The sequence below is a fragment of the Neomonachus schauinslandi genome, chromosome 4 (genome assembly GCF_002201575.2).
Source record: "Neomonachus schauinslandi chromosome 4, ASM220157v2, whole genome shotgun sequence".
NCBI classification, from domain to species: domain Eukaryota; kingdom Metazoa; phylum Chordata; class Mammalia; order Carnivora; family Phocidae; genus Neomonachus; species Neomonachus schauinslandi.
The window spans coordinates 70,076,100-70,092,748 of NC_058406.1; the positions used below are offsets into that span (position 1 = coordinate 70,076,100).

General features: G+C 41.2%; 1 protein-coding gene across 1 annotated transcript in view; it reads right to left on the bottom strand.

Annotated features, from left to right (window-relative positions):
* Window positions 1-530: 530 nt before the first annotated feature.
* The window catches only part of DDAH1 (dimethylarginine dimethylaminohydrolase 1), a 132,342-nt gene continuing 116,223 nt past the window's right edge, over window positions 531-16,649 (bottom strand). The window contains exons 5-6 of the mRNA XM_021690145.1: window positions 4,440-4,583; window positions 531-2,220 (exon numbers count right to left, since the gene is read on the bottom strand). Of these exons, the coding sequence (XP_021545820.1) occupies window positions 2,104-2,220; window positions 4,440-4,583 (261 nt within the window). The 3' untranslated portion in view covers window positions 531-2,103. The remainder of the gene's footprint in view (window positions 2,221-4,439; window positions 4,584-16,649) is intronic.

Below are 16,649 nucleotides of genomic sequence, written 5' to 3' on the forward strand. Positions count from 1 at the left end.
ATCGTAGAGGACAGTTTTTCCTTATTGACTAGACCATGTGGGTAACAATCGTGTTCTCTCTGGTAAAAACACACTCTTCACCCATGATGAGACACTTCGAAATAAGACAGTGACCAAGATATGGTTCATTCATAGGATGCTGTAACTAAGATATCTGCATTTTGCAGTTAAGCAAAAAGGAGGAGCAGGAATTTCTTCAAATTCTGGCATAAAATCATCAAATAAATGAAAAAGATAGGTGGTGGCTAAGGATGTCTTGGTTTTCTCAGAGGTTTATCACTTCCATTTGCTAAGGAGAGATATGAATGGAGGGAATTCTATCTTGGTCACCAAACATAAGAAATGTTTGGTTAGAAATACATAGGTAAGGGGCGCCTGGGTGGCTCAGTCGGTTAAGTGTCTGACTCTTGATTTCGGCTCAGGTCATGATCTCAGGGTCATGACATCAAGCCCCAGGTCAGGCTCCACACTCAGCGGGGAGTCTGCTTGAGATTCTCTCTCTACCCCTCCCCCACCCACACCCATGCACTCTCTCTCAGATAAATAAATCTTCAAAAAAAAAGAAAAAAAGAAAAAAAGAAACACACAGGTAAGCAGAGCAAGCCTTGAAGTCATATTCCTTAATCTCCCTGATTGTTAATCTTGAACAACAAGCTACAGGCAATACAGGAAAGGTGGAGATGACTAGGAAGTTTGATAACATGCCTGAATCAGTCACCATTCCTTGGAAAGTACCATTTCCCTGGCCTGCTAAAAGGCTGATTCTTCCAGGTTTAAGTAAAAGACAATGATCTCTCCCTTCACTGTGGCATTGTTCTTTGTAAGAGACTAGCATCAGTGTCAGGTTGTGTAATTTAAAAGCTAGAGAGGAAAGAAATTTTAATTGAATTCCACAGTATATATTCATAGATATTTTAAAGTGGAATTGTCCTTTGTCTGCGGTTTCAAGCACCAAGCTGATCACTTCCTGAACATGCTTCATCTGGCTCTCACTAGACCATCAATAATCATTTGTAGATGCACTGTGTCTTTTGAAAGAAGTAACTTTGCTAGACCAGGATAACTGCAGGGGGTAGAAGGCTGGAAGTAGGGTGAGTCACGATGAGTGGGGGTGGGAAGAGAAATGAGCTGAAGGAAAAAATAAGACTATTTCCCAAGGTCTATAAATGGTCAGTAATAAAGCAAAAATTCATGGAATGTGACTTAAAGACTTTCTGAGATGTACCCATGGGGTGTTTCCAAGCTTCTTGATCTATGATCTCTAGTAACCCTCTGGAGCTGAATTTACCTTCCTAGGTGTGGTACCCTACTTCTTCTGGAATTTAGATCTCTGGGACAAAACCCCATCAGGATATGCCTCTGCCTGGTTAACTCTCCCCCAAATAGCCATTCTGATTTTGGTCACACTTCTGTTGAGGGACCCGTTTGCCCTTCCTGGGGAGAGTGAGGGTGGTGGCTGAAGATGTAGCCATGGGCCAGAGGAGGCTAATGTGGCAGACAGGAGGGACCTGCAGGAAGGTATCCAGAAGGCAAGACTGTGGATTTTACCCAAGGTAATAGAAGCGAGAAAGGCAAAAGAAAGTAACTGGCAACGAAATTTCCAGAGTTCAGATGAAAAAAAGGAAGGAAAAGGAGGGAAGCCAGGGACCAGGGTATTTCACAGGAACCAAAGATGACTATCGATACAGAGAGGAAAAAAACAAAAAAACAAAAAAAACAACCCTGGCCTATCTGACTGATCAAGAAGACATTCTTTAGCATATATTGGCAACTAAGCAGCATATATATATTCACACTGATAATACAAACACTGAAATGAGTGTTTCTTTACTATTATTAATCACAGTTCAATAATTCATTAGCTCTATATTTTCTAGATTGCTTAATTCATTTAGCAAAACCCACAGTTTAGGTACCACCGCAAGGGGAGGAAGGGGGGGTGCAGAGCGAAGCAAACTTAGGAGACTTTCGTAAACCAGTGTTAATAGCATAGTGGCGCAGTAGATTGTCAATGAACACGACAGGAGCGGGACAGTCATCGGCCTTGTGAGTGCGGTATTGCCGGCTAGGGGGTGGGGGGGTGGGTGAGTGGGGGACTTCGACTCAGGAGTCTACCTTCTTGTTAATTAAAATCGAGCTGCATGTGAGCAGCCCGTCCACCTTTTCCAGTTCAGAATGGCTCACGGGGATCAGCATATGGTCCTTCAGCTTTTCATAAACCTGCAGCAGGAATCAAGGAAAGGTAAAGCAGAAGGGTTATGTTTCCGCCTCTGTCTCATCCCTGCCGCTCCCCCCCCACCTCCTCGCCTAGTGTGAAAATGCATTTGGCTTTCGAGTTCAGGCTTCTCAGCTGTTGAACCCCAAGACGTGCATGCAGTCTAGAGACCACACGTGCCCCCAGCCATACCAACGGAGCAGGCGGCACTGGTTAACCACGAGCTCTATGCTTTAACCTCAAAGCCAGAGATGTGTCAAAAATGTGGTTGTCACGAGAGATGACTTCACTCTGCCGTTGTCACAGGAACGTTGAGTGATATGGGAGAGCTAGTGGTGGTGTTTTCAGTCTGAGAATCCTTCCTCGCCACACTTTAAAACCCCCTCAACTGTACTGTAAGGTCTCTTTCCTTCCAACACCACTGGAAGAACTTGACAAAATAGACTTTAAGTGAATCATTTCAGGTCAAACTGCTTTTAAATTACAGGTGTGAATTTTACAGCATCTTTTGACACTAATAGAAAGCATGTGTCCAAACTTCGAATTAACAGGCCACAGATGTTTCTCTGACGATCAAATAAAGCACATTTTTTTAAAAATACAAAATCACTTGAAACACACTGTCTAAAAAACAATCTACCATGCTTCTTTAGGAAGCACTTTGTTCCTTAAAATTCACTACAGTGGCTAATTAAGAGTGCTGGAGCCAGAGTTGGGCTCCAAACCTAGTTCTGTCAACTCACCACCTAAAATGTGACTTCATCCAAGTGCCAGATGCCCTCTTAGCCTTGGATTACTATTCGGTAAAATTAGAGTTAACAAGAGCGCCCCCACAGGGCTGCTGTGGGGTATAACTAAGATAATGCACACACTGGGCTTGGCCCCGTGCCTGGCGCAGGGGAAGTCTCGGTGAACGTGGATGTTATCATCGTTACTGTGGATAGACACAGGGCTGAATCCAAAGCAGTTAATCATCATCTGGTCGTCAGATGATCAGTGTGGCTGGAGAAGGATGAACGGTCCAGAGCTGTGTTTCTCCAAGTGAGTTCTGTGACCCGGGTGCTTGTTGAAATTGCAGATTCTAGGGTGGGGGTCTAGGAAGCTGCATTTTTAACAATCCTAATGCACAATAACGTATGAGACCCTCTATTCATCTGAGAGCTGGTTAAGCCCCATTCTGGGGTCAGGGGTCCTCTATTTTCCTCAGGTTCACACTTTCAGCCATGGAAACAGAGAAATCATCTATGTATCTCCCCACCCTTTTCTTTTTATCTGCTAAGAAGATGACTGATTCAGAAGATAAGCATAGTGCTTACACAATATCACATATCTGAAAGGTGGCCAAAATATTTTCTAAAATTTTTAAAGATAAATTATAATTTTTAAGATACATAAATAAAAAAATCAGTGGCTATTAAAGGCTCTTCTGTAATGCTGAGTGTAAGCATATGATTCCTCTGGGCAGAGATGAAGATGCTGAAACAGATATGGACACTTGGAAGGTCTATGGATGAGCGCTGCTATGTCTGCGTGTGCAGAAGAGACTGGCAGAGTGCCCAGAAGGACAAGGAACATCTTCTTAGACCAGGAAAGAGTTCCCTATCTGGGGATAATTCCTGTGTTGGGGCACAAATGCAGAAGGTCTTAGAGGGACAGGTGCCTGATGGCAAGTATATCATCTTTTTTGCTCTTTCTGATCCTTCACTACCTGGGATGCACAGCCAAAAGCCCCCTTTTTGCAGCCCTGACAATGAGCACCCACCTCTTTGCGTCATTCACACTTCTCTGTCGTTAAAAAACAAATGCCTTTCTGACGAAGGGCAGCTCAGATTCGTCAGAAAACAATGACACAGTTGACCATCTAATTGTAGGTCTCTATGTCTAGTGAGTATCTAAGTGTGGGGAGATACATGTAATCAGAACTGCAGCATAGACTTGGGAGATCTAAGTACTTATTTGAAAAGTTTTGAATACCAGGCATGATCACCTCAATTATTGTGCATGCATTCGTGATCAGTGACATGAATGAGAAGAGTGAGTTAAATTAACTTTCCTTGTGCCCTAAAATTATAGTATCCTCTCTGCTTTCATAATGATTTGACCTGTATAGAGGAAAAGGAAGTCCCTGTTATTTGTCAGTCCATCATGAAAAAAATCCCCAGGCAGGAAGACTGTCACGGAGAGGACTACGCAGCTGCAGTGGCCAGGAAGGATGTTTTTTTACCTTTGCACTTTCTGGATATTCTTCTGGGGTGCGGTGTAGTAAGACGTGGCCTTTGCTGGGGATATTTAGGTATATACAGTTGGCGGCCACATCATCAGGCACAGTGAGTTTGTCATAGCGGTGGTCACTCATCTGTTGCATGATCTATACAGAGAAACAAAGCAGGCTTAAGCAGAGCATTTCCCCACACTTTCAAACAGAAGGAAGGCAGCGTGTGGGTATAAGCTTGCAATGGATGCCTAAGAATGTTCCTGTGAAGTTCCTGCCTATTTCCTCTAGTCATTTAGACTCCCAAGAGGAAAACTCCATGAAGCTAGGATTCTTTGGAAGAACTGCAAATGTTCTTCTTGTTTTTTTTTTTTTTTTTTTTGAAAGTGTGTGTTTGTCTGTAAATTTATTTTATTTTTTTAAAGATTTTATTTATTTTTTGACAGAGAGAGACACAGTGAGAGAGGGACCACAAGCAGGGGGAGTGGGAGAGGGAGAAGCAGGCTTCCCGCTGAGCAGGGAGCCCGATGCAGGGCTCGATCCCAGGACCCTGGGATCATGACCTGAGCCGAAGGCAGACGCTTAACGACTGAGCCACCCACGTGCCCGGTCTGTAAATTTAAAAAGGTTTTAAAACTGTCTATAATTTTTCTAGTTTTTGTTCATAAGACCTCTCAGTGAGACATGAAATGGACATATACAAAAGGCCCAGCTGGGGTTTTGATGACATCCTTGGCTGAGTAAGCAGGACTGCCCTGGTCTACAGGAAAAAGGGACTATAGTGGTAATCATTCTGGTTAATAATCTGATTTAGCAATAACCACATACACACACACACACACACACAATTTCCTCTTGTAGATACACTTAAATTGAATTAGCCTGTCTGTTGGCAGGTGATGCCCTTAATACAATAAGCATAAAAATCACTTGAGGAGAATGTTAAACTCATATTCCTAGGCCTCAACCCCAAGGATTCTGATCAGGCAGATCTGAAGTGAGGCATAGAAATTTGTATTCTAAAGCTCTCCAGGTATTTCTGAGGCAGATGGTCCCAGACCACACTTGGTTAAAAAAAAAACAAAAAAATGGGGGCACCTGGGTGGCTCAGTCATCAAGCGTCTGCCTTCAGCTCGGGTCATGATCCCAGGGTCCTGGGATCGAGCCCTGCATCGGGCTCCCTGCTCAGCAGGAAGCCTGTTTCTCCCTCTCCCACTCTCCCTGCTTGTGTTCCCTCTCTTGCTGTCTCTCTCTCTAGCTCTGTCAAATAAATAAAAATTAAAAAAAAACCCACCTAATTTAACAGGTCTATTCATCAAATGATGGGTTTATTAATGCCTTCATATATAATAACTTTTAAAAAACCCCAAAGTGAATTCTGTACAAAATTTTAAAAAACTGACACCTTATCCTCATCTCCTCAACACAATCAAAACAAAACCCCCCAAATCAACCCCCATCCCTCACTATAAAAATATCCAAACACCAAAAACAGACAAACAAACAAACAAAAGCCCAAATATATTTTGGGCTTAGTTATGTAGACTCTTTCCATTCTTTATCAATATCCATACATTTTAAGGAATTTGCTGAAATGCCATGCCATAAAGTCATAACAAGATCTTTTCCATAATCTGGTTTGAATCTACCTTTCCAACCAGGTCTCCCTGTACTCTTCAGTATATGTATGGAAATATGCTTTATATTACTAAACCTCAGAAATAGGTAGGCTTGCCCACTCAGTGGTGGCAGCACTGGACAGTAAGATTCCCAGTATAGAAGAGTGCAAGAGACTGTATGCTCCTGTATAAAATTCATTCCAAAGAGAACATGGAGAGTGGCATAGAGTGAGCTCTTCCTGACTCACCAGTCAAGTAAACCATTCACTTCTCCTCCAGTCAAGTAATCGATTTACTTCTCCTCATGTGGACTATGTAAAAGCCCGGAGAGGGCAGGAGTAATCTGATAATGGAATATCCTTCGCACAGAAAGAAACATCAGGCATGGGGATGAGCTTAAACACTGTACCAAAGGCTGAGAGACACAAAGATGAGCGGGACACAGATGCAGTTTTTGAGGAGGTTACAGCCTAATGGAGGAGACTGGCAAACAATTATACAATAAGAAGAAACAGGGCACCGTGGGAAACATTTAAAATTTATTATCTAATCTCAAAATTCCCATTTTACAGATCTCTGAGAGAGATCAAATAACTTACTTGCTCAAAGTCATATAGGTAGATTTAAAACCATATCTGGACAACTCAAAACCTTCTTTTTTAATCATCTTACTTTGCCCTCTTTCTTGACCTCCAGAGCTGTGGCAGATCTTGCTCTCCTATAAACTACTATAACATCTACTTTTTTGCACTCATTTGGTACTTATAATTTATTCTCTTGTGGTATCATTCACTCTTCTTTCATATGTAATCCTATTATGACATGCTACATTTTGGTGTAGCTACAGGACTTGGCTGGACATCTGTCTTGTACTTCTTAAATTGTTCCCTAAAGGGATAGGCCCGTAGAGGGTATCACCTGCAATGGTGGTTCTTCTTTAGAGCCCTGATGGAGAAACCTTAGATCTACTTGAATATGTGGACATTTAAGAAGTGAAAGACATTCCTAAAGAGTAGCTGCTCTAAGAAAATTAAAAACACATTCAACTTAGCCCTCTTTATAAAATGGATATGCCCAGAAATACTAGGGAGAGGCTTACGAGAAAAAAAAATCCATATCCAAGTAGCTTTCTTCTATTATGAATTGCTATATAAATACATCTTATGCAGACTTTCTTTTTGGCTGCTTTTAAAATATATTAATAGTAGCTTCCATTGTGTGGAAGGGGGCACATTAGACCATTAACTCTGGAGTAAGACCTGGGTTTGAGTCACAGCTCTAGCCTTTATTAGTTATGTAAATTTAAGCTTTTTTTTTTTTTTGACTTCTTGGTTTTCTCACTATAAAACTGGGATAATAATAGTCTTTCATATACTTATTATGAAAGTTAAATGAAGATAATATATATAATAAGACACAGAAATACACTCTTAATAAGCTATTAGTATTTTATGGCAGCATGACCAGACAAATAAGGGTTCCTATCTGCAATCAGAAAGAGCTAGGTCTGAAACCTTGCTCTGCTATACACTGTGTGACCTTGAGCAAGCTCTCCAAGCCTCAATTTCCTCAGCTATAGAATGGGATGACAGTGTCATACCTATTTCTCATAGAGTAACTCTGAAGATTATTTTATTTTTTAAAGTAGGCTCCATGCCCAGCATGGAGCCCAAAGCGGGGCTTGAACTCACGACCCTGAGATCAAGACCTGAGCTGAATTCAAGAGTCAGACGTTTAACTGACTGAACCACCCAGGTGCCTGTGAAGATTATTTAAAAAAAAAAAAGCAAAACAGATTATGTCTGTGCAGTGCTTAGCACAAGTTCCTAGTACTTATTAAATATGTAATAAATGTGCACCCTTCCCTCTTTGTTTCTTGCAAGTCATTTGGCATCTAGCAGGTAATTAAAATATGCTTACAACTGATTGATTCATTTCTTCACTCCTTTCTTCTTCTTTTTTTAAAAGATTTTATTTATTTTGACAGAGAGAGACAACGAGAGAGGGAATACAAGCAGGGGGAGTGGGAGAGGGAGAAGCAGGCTCCCCGCTGAGCAGGGGGCCCGATGCGGGGCTCCATCCCAGGACCCTGGGATCATGACCCGAGCCGAAGGCAGACGCTTAACTGACTGAGCCACCCAGGCACCCCTTTTTCACTCCTTTCAAAGGATATAGCAAACATCAAGAGTACACTGAGATGTTCACAATTTATATATGTGAACAACTGCATATATAAAAACATGGTATGGTCTTCATCCGGAAAAAGAAATACAATTCATTAATTAATATGAATGGGGCTAAATCAGTGAGGCCAATGTTTGGCTTTTTCCTTATGCTGTACAATAGGACACTACACTCTGTGGTTCTCACCCAAATGATTTTGGACATAACATAATAGGGAGTGGTGGACCTGGGGCAAACTAGACAGTTTGTAGCACCTGAAAGCATTAAAACAAAGAAAGAAAAGAAAAAAGTTTGTGTATATCGAACTGAACATACACATGTCTCTGTCAGTTTGTGAACTGTGATTTAGTAAAATGGTCCAGAAGCCCAATGAGCAGATGGATTTCTTCAAGATATAAGTGGAACTGTCTCTAAACGCAACATGCAAGTTAGGATTTATGAAACTTTTCAGCAATCACTCTTGGTCAGTCTGGCCAGCATGTTTCTTTCTGGGTGCATGGAATAGGATTCCAATATGTCTGAATCTCTACTTATTATGTGTTATTGAAGGTGGGCCAAGATGGCTAGTCTGCTCATTTACAGTTAGAACTGTCATCCTTCATGTGGATTAGATTGGGTTTACCCGAGAAATTCAAGATTTCTTCCCGACCACCAGGAGACAGTTCCCTGGGCCAGGGGCTTACTAAGTAGGACCTCGGTAGGCTTACTAAGTAGGACAAAGATCCTTAAAACATGGTATGTACAGCCATTCTTACCTGGTCAAGCTTAGACACAAAGAAAACAAAACCCAGAAAACTGAATTTTTCCATTGACCTAATTTTCTAAGCCACTGGGAGAATTGTGGGCAGCATATTTTGGTCCATCACATTCAGACTAGTTGCTCCCACCATTCATAAGCACTAGATAATTGCCAGTTGGTTTTCCAGTTTAATTCACGGTCTACAGACGATTCACTACATTCTTTATCCAAAGATAAATCACCTATCACTCCTAATGTAAGATGAGTTGAAAGAGAAAGAAGCACGGCAAGATCACATCTATGGGCCGGACTATACCTTCAGTGGTCCCATGAGCAGCCTGGCAATTTCCCCACCTCTCAGTCTGACTCATGCATGTCCGGTAGTGACTAAGGAGCAGAAACATGGAATGTTGTACATTCCAGAGGAAGTATTATCAAGGAGCGTTATCAGTGCTTCTTGTTTATTAGTGAGGGAACAAATTAAAATCTCCAAGGTTGTCCTACTTCGGCAAGTGCCCAGTTCTTCTGAGTAATGGAGACTGTGTATTTCCGTTCCTGGGGTGCTTTATTTACTTGGGCTCCATCCCTTCCATCCCCCACCCTCAGCTCCTTCAGTGAACAATCCTGCCCCTTTGGTTCCTCTGTGTTTTTCCTGTTCTTCAGTTAATGACATTTATTTGAAATTGTAATCATTGCTTTTCCTCACTCATAGGTATTTCTCTCTTTTCCGGATCTGATATTTATAATTTATAGCTTCTGGTGGGAGTATTCTTAAAATTACTAACGTCAGGGCTAGTACCAACCTAGAACTGTTTGAGGATACTTACATTTTTTTTCATTGTTAACAGGAAAGGAATTATCATACCCTTGGCGGGGAAATAATTTAACATTGGGACTAGATAAAGTAATTCACCAATAAATTCTACTGAGAGTTATTCTTAAAATAAATGTCTTAACAAAGCCACCTTAGGAGATGTCTTTCAATCAATTTATCAAGGCCCCATGGTTATCATTTTAAGACAGGTTAAAAAATGTGCCCAGAGAAATGACTTTTAATAACAGAACAGGCCCCGGGGTGCCTGGGTGGCTCAGTTGGTTAAACGACTGCCTTCGGCTCAGGTCATGATCCTGGAGTCCCGGGATCGAGTCCCGCATTGGGCTCTCTGCTCGGTGGGGGGGTCTGCTTCTCCCTCTGACCCTCTTCTCTCTCGTGCTCTCTGTCTCTCATTCTCTCTCTCTCAAATAAATAAATAAAATCTTTAAAAAAAAAATAATAGAACAGGCCCCATTTGGAGCAGTGAGGGGTTCTGTGTAACTGTGGAAAGGAGAAAATACAAAAGCTATGTCAGGCGTAGTCTTTCTAAATGAAAAGGATTTAGGAAGTGGTAACTATAAGTAATAAACAAAAAATATATTGTTTTTTCTTGAAAAAGCCAAAGGTGCTTATTCTAAACACAAAGAGTTTCTGTGTTCTCCAACAAAGAACAGGTTTCTCTTTTCCTGTGAGAGTGAACATTTTCCTTTCTTGTATATGTTGCTATTGTCTAAATAAGACAGCTTGCCATTTATTTATAGCTGGGTTCAGGAAATACACGGATATCCACAAGGCAGAGTGCTCACCATTCGGAGAGAAACACATAAAAAAAATTCAGAAGACTGTATCCCTAACATCTTTCCTCTGTTGTTGGAACCGACGACGTGAGGATGTGCTCATGGGCCTGCCTGGCAGGGCATTGCCTCAAAGAGCTGAGGCTCCTGAGGACGAAGATGCAGCCACAGTGAGGGGAGGAGCAGGTTTTGTTTGCTCTTTGTGGATGCACAGAAGCCTTTGTTAAAAGATGAGCATCATTTCAAGTATCTTGAGAATGTGGCTGTTGGCTGTTCAGTTCTATGTGCCAGCATTTTTTCCTAAAAAAGGGTGGAGGTGGTGTATTGCTCCAGAGCTCTGTGTAAAGTGTTCCTTTAACCCCAGGGGATCAAATTCCTGCTTCTCACTGTGCCCCAAGTCCGAATGGAAAGGAGAAAGCACCTAAACTCTCTATGGACACTCTAAATTCCTGAGAGGCCCTAGACTCCGGATAATATGCATGAGTTCAACACAGCTTTAGAGAAAGATCTGAGAAGTCAAGTCCTTGCTTTAAATGCCATTTCTGACTTGTGCCATTTCCCAAAGGAATTATTCCACTTTATGTAAAACAAAGTATTATTGGGATTGGACATAACTAGTGTTTGGTTCAATCCAACAGTTCTCTATGGAGGGCCCCCCTGGGGCTAGGCACGATGACAGCGAGAGGTGGGAAAGAGAAAGAAACCCAAAGATAATTTAGTTGCAAGCTCTTCCTTTAGGAGATGACAATCTATAATTTAAGGCAGGACAGGCACACAAAGGGGATGCTAGCAGTAAAAAGAAAGTCAACCTCACTTTCATTACAGGCACCCCCTTAATGAAGAAGGCACACAGCAGAGTGGAAATGGCTCTGAGAACCATGTTGGCCCAATCATCGTGGTCTGTTACACAGCTGCTGGTTTGGAGGAATCTGCCTTGCTCCCCAGAGTGGAGCTGTCACAAAATAGAGTGGGAAACGTCTGGCTTTCAGCCCAAGAGAATTTGCATGGCTAGTTGCATTAACAACCAAGCATTTCCGGCAGTTCCCAGCATTTCTGGGAATTTTCTCATTCAAAGGGCTGGAAGGCAGCTACATTCTCCCACTTGTTACTCATGGTTTCTTTGTATTACATCAATTATTAAAAAACAAAAATTCTTGGGCTATGTTGTTTCACAGAACAGTTTAGGACTTTTATGGGTCAAATACTGAAAGGTGCATAGAAGGTATTTAGAGATGGTTGGGAAGTATTCAGAGCATGTTTGGCTCTCTCATAATTGATCACTTATGAAATATACATATGTACCCATGTCAACATATCAAAACAGCCAATATTAAAGGGACAGATTATAGATTCTAATGAGATATATGATATGTGATTCTCAAGCACACTTTTTGTTGCTACTGTATATCTAAAATTACTCATTCATTTATTTATCTGTCCATCAAGAGTTTATTGAGAGCTGACAATTTACCAGGCATTAAGCCCAGACAGTCCTTTTAAGGCTGAGTCAATACAGCTATGGATAATATTCTAGAACTACTGTGTTTTCATTTTTTATGGATCTTTCCACGGATCGGCTCAAAATGAACAGAACCTGAGAGAGGTTGTCTGTTAAACATCCTCTCTGAATTGATGGGCTATACAGATCCTAAGAATGAAGTAACATGGTTCCTTTTAGTTAAATCTGGGCCAACTTTCAATGCCAAATATTCCCTTTGAAGCTAACTGCCATTTCCTCCACAAATTCTCTCATATTTGGAGTTGCTGCTTTTGTTCAGATCATAAAGCCCACCTGAATATGGGGACGAAAGACTTCTGTCCTTCAAACTACAACCACAAAGCACATGAACCATTTCTGGAAGGGATCCTCAAAAAAAAAAGTTTCTGTGGAAGGCTGGGAAAAACTCTCACCCTCTCACTAGAGGACCACTCTGAGCTCTGTGGAGGGCTGGGGAGCAGGGCGTAGGCAGGAGGAACAAGGGAGACTCTCTGGGTGAGTCATACTCTTCATTTTCTAATTTCAGGGGTGTCTAGAGGAAAGAAATTCAGACCAAAGCACCCCTTCCAAAATGCAAAATCTGGGATCCTACTTCCCTTCTAACCCCTGCCCACGCATTCTCTAAGACTAGCTCTGTGGCAGAAACAGATCTCCCACAGTCTTGTTTATATATTTTGTATGCAAGATATATATCTAGTTGCCTACTTAGATATTGAAGTCATGCCCTGGCTATGCTTCCCCAGATACCTGCACCCTAATCCCACCTTCAAAAATTAATTCCCTTGGGTACTGGGGGCTTGGGGATCTTCTAGGTTCCCTGTGTCATTTGATAGCAAGAAACAACTGGAGCTTTTATTGAGCTATCTTCTATTTATTGCATTCATTTCTCACACTTACTCATTTTTACAAATGAGAAAACCAAAGTTCAGAGAAATTCAGTAATTTGTCCAAGGTCACATGTTAAGACAGTAAACCCAGGATTCAAGTTCAGGTACATCAACCTCCAAATGCCTATTTTTTTCCTGTCACACCAACTACCACCTCTGCAATATCCCTTGAAAGACTAGACTCTGAGCTCACTAACTTGCAGCCTTTGGGCTGATTTTTCCTGTAGATACAACTTATTTGACATGCATATATATATATATTTTTAAAGATTTTATTTATTTATTCGAGAGAGAGAGGGCATGAGCAGGGGGAGAGGTGTAGAGGGAGAGGGAGAAGCAGAGAGCCCGATGTGGGGCTCGATCCCAGGACTCTGGGATCACGACCTGAGCTGAAGGCGGACGCTTAACAGACTGAGCCAGCCAGGTGCCTGACATGCATATATTTTTAAAAGTTTGCCTTTAAATGCTTTTAGATGGAGAAGAAGAGGAGCAGGCTCCAGAGAGAGAGAGGAGAAATGGCCGAACACACACACTTTGCAATGATGTCCAGGATCAGTCCTGTTCAGTCTGACCCTACCATTGGTGGATTAGTGCTTATTTTCTGTATGAGCAAATATTCCTTGGCTATCTCATCAGTAGGGCATGCATTTACATTTTCTTTTACGATAACTGTGATTGCTTTGCTTTAGTCATTCAAAATCTTCTGCCCAGCCTACTTGGCCATTGCGAAAGGGTTGACTTGGGGTTAGAGAAGAATCTGTCCTCATGAAAGAGAGCACTTTCCCTGACACCCCGGAACGAGATGAAGAAAATCACTGGGGCCTCCAATTACATCTTAGCCTAGGTGTTAAGAAAAAAAAAATCTTTAATGTATGTTCAGTACTCTGAGGTTTTTAGCTCCAGGCAGTAGTGTGCTGGTAAATGTAGGGGAAAATATATGCATAATATACCCACATAAATTTATTACAAATTTTACCTATATGAAGGATGGGTAGCACACAGTTTATAAATAGTAATAAAATGGTCAATACTCTTGAATGTAAATTTCATATTGCCAATCGATTCTCACAACAGAATGCTTCTGTGGATTTTTGTTGAGCAGGAAGCCTGACGTGGGGCTCGATCCCAGGACCCTGGGGTCATGACCTGAGCTGAAGGCAGTCAATATAGCTATTGACTGAGCCACCCAGGCACCCCAAAATACCTGGAAATTTAACAATCAGCCCTCATAAGCTGGTAGGAGCTGACTCCAGCAAACCACAGTCCTACACAGGAGACTTCATGATTTTATAAGACTTAGTTCCCAGATGTTAGTGTAAGTTGGCTCTTCACAGAAAGTTACTTTAACTAGCCCTACAGCCTCTTAGTTAATGCCATGGATAACTTTAGCTTTAAAATTTGGCTCATATGACTTTTGTGTCCTCATGGGCAAATAATAACTGGGGATTAACCTTCAATGGTTTTATGAAACCCATGGACTCTTGGAAGGAAGGGTGGCAAACTGGGTTTGCTAAATAGGAGCTTAACTTCATTGATGCTCTCAAACACACAAAAGAAGGTGAAAAGGGTTTCCCTTTTCACACTGACTAACTGGAAGCTTAAACTCTGATTGTCCTATGTGTAAAGAATGAAATGAGAATCCATGGTCTGCATTCTTAAACTTGGCTCCAATTAATCTTTTTTTTTTAAAGTAGGCTCCATATCTAGTGTGGAGCCTAACATGGGGCTTGAACTTATGACCCTGAGATCAAGACCTGAGCTGAGATCAAGAGTCGGATGCTTAACTGACTGAACTACCCCGGGACCCCTTGGCTTCAAGTTAAAGCATTGTTTTACTTTTAAATCATCTTACCCTTTTATTTCTGGTTATTTTGATATCCTTCATGCATCTCTGTAAGCAGCTTTTACAAAATGAGGTGAGGTAGGAGTATATAATTTCAGACAATTCTTCTAAAACATGTTTTTAATTATAAACAAAAAAACTAATTATAAACAAAATTATGAAACATAAGCTTCTTATAAGATTCAACTATGAAAAGTTAAAGTTCTATTGGACTTAAAACAACCATATACCATTGTCAAAACTCATTGAATTGTACATCTAGAGTGTGAATTGTATGGAAATAAAGTGTTATTATATGGAAATTATATTTCAATAAAGCTGATTTTAAAAAATTGAAGTCTTCTTTCTCCCCTCTCTGCCCCATCTTACTCTTCTCTCTTCCCCCTTTCCCCATGGTAACCACTATTAAAAGTTTGATATGAGTTCTTCAGATCTTTTTTTTAAAATATACACACTCAAAACAAAATCCGTTTACCCCCACTGAATCTGTCAGTAAAGGAGCCTGAATATCGCAGTTCAGAGGCCCCAACTCCACTTCCCTCAAAGGATGGTAATAAAAGGCAATTACATATGGCCTTGTTACTCAATTTCTGTGATCATCTCATATTTATTTAATTTTTGTCCATGTATACTAAGTAGTTCCAATACCTGAAAATAATGTTACACAAAAATCTAATAAACATTGGGACTGTATATAGCTATTTAATTCCTGGCTCCTGAAAACACATGCTGGCATGTTCAGGAGTCACTGAATTGACGTTCAGGAGTCACTGCTGTCCCTAATCAGGGGTAAGCACCTTAATTGTGATATGCTCAGAAATTAAAATTTCTGTGAAACAGGGCTGACAAATCTCATTCATATTTTAGGACTGGGTTTCTTAACCTCAGCACTATTGATATTTTCGGCTAGATTGTTCTTTGTTATGGGGGCTGTCCTGTGCATTGTAGGATGTTTAGCAGCATCCCTGTCTCTGTGTACTACATGCCAGGAGCATCCACTCTCCCACCCACCATGTTGTAACAAAAATATCTCCAGACATTACCAAATGTCCCCTGGGGGGCAAAGTTGCTTCTGGTTGAAAACCACTGTTTTTAGGAGAAAGTCATCAAATTTATTTATATTTTAGGAGAAGAGCAGATATTCATGGGAAGGAGAAGGAAAAACAACCATAAAAAGAAAGAAATCAAATTTCCAAATAAGTATTCTATTTACTCTTCTAGTCTTCCTCTGAATTAACAAGAGCCCTGAAAAGAAAGGGCTAAGTGTTTAAAAAAACAGCTGTTGTCCTCATATATCTTTTCCCAGAAACCGAAATACCCTGTAAATGACTACAACCAAACCATGGTTAAAGAAGAAAACAGCCATCCCCACCTTGCTTACTCTTGTGTGGGGTTACCTTGGGGTTGGGGAGAAACCTTGGTTTCCTTCTGGATGTGGTCTTTGCTAGTGTCAGACAGTGAATGTTGATAAAGCACTCTGAGCAGCTAAGGAAGTGATGTCATATTCTTAGTATTCTATAACTAAGAATCGTAAGTTTGAGAACTAGGCACGAATTTGGAAATTATCAAGTCCACTTCTCTTTTACAGAGATTCACAGATGAAAAAAAAATTTTTTTTTTAAAGATTTTATTTATTTATTTGAGAGAGAGACAGAGCGAGAGCATGAGAGGGGGGAGGGTCGGGAGGGTCAGAGGGAGAAGCAGACTCCCTGCAGAGCCGGGAGCCCGATGCGGGACTTGATCCAGGGACTCCAGGATCATGACCTGAGCCGAAGGCAGTCGCTTAACCAACTGAGCCACCCAGGTGCCCCACAGATGAAAAATTAATTGACTTAGCTAAAAGC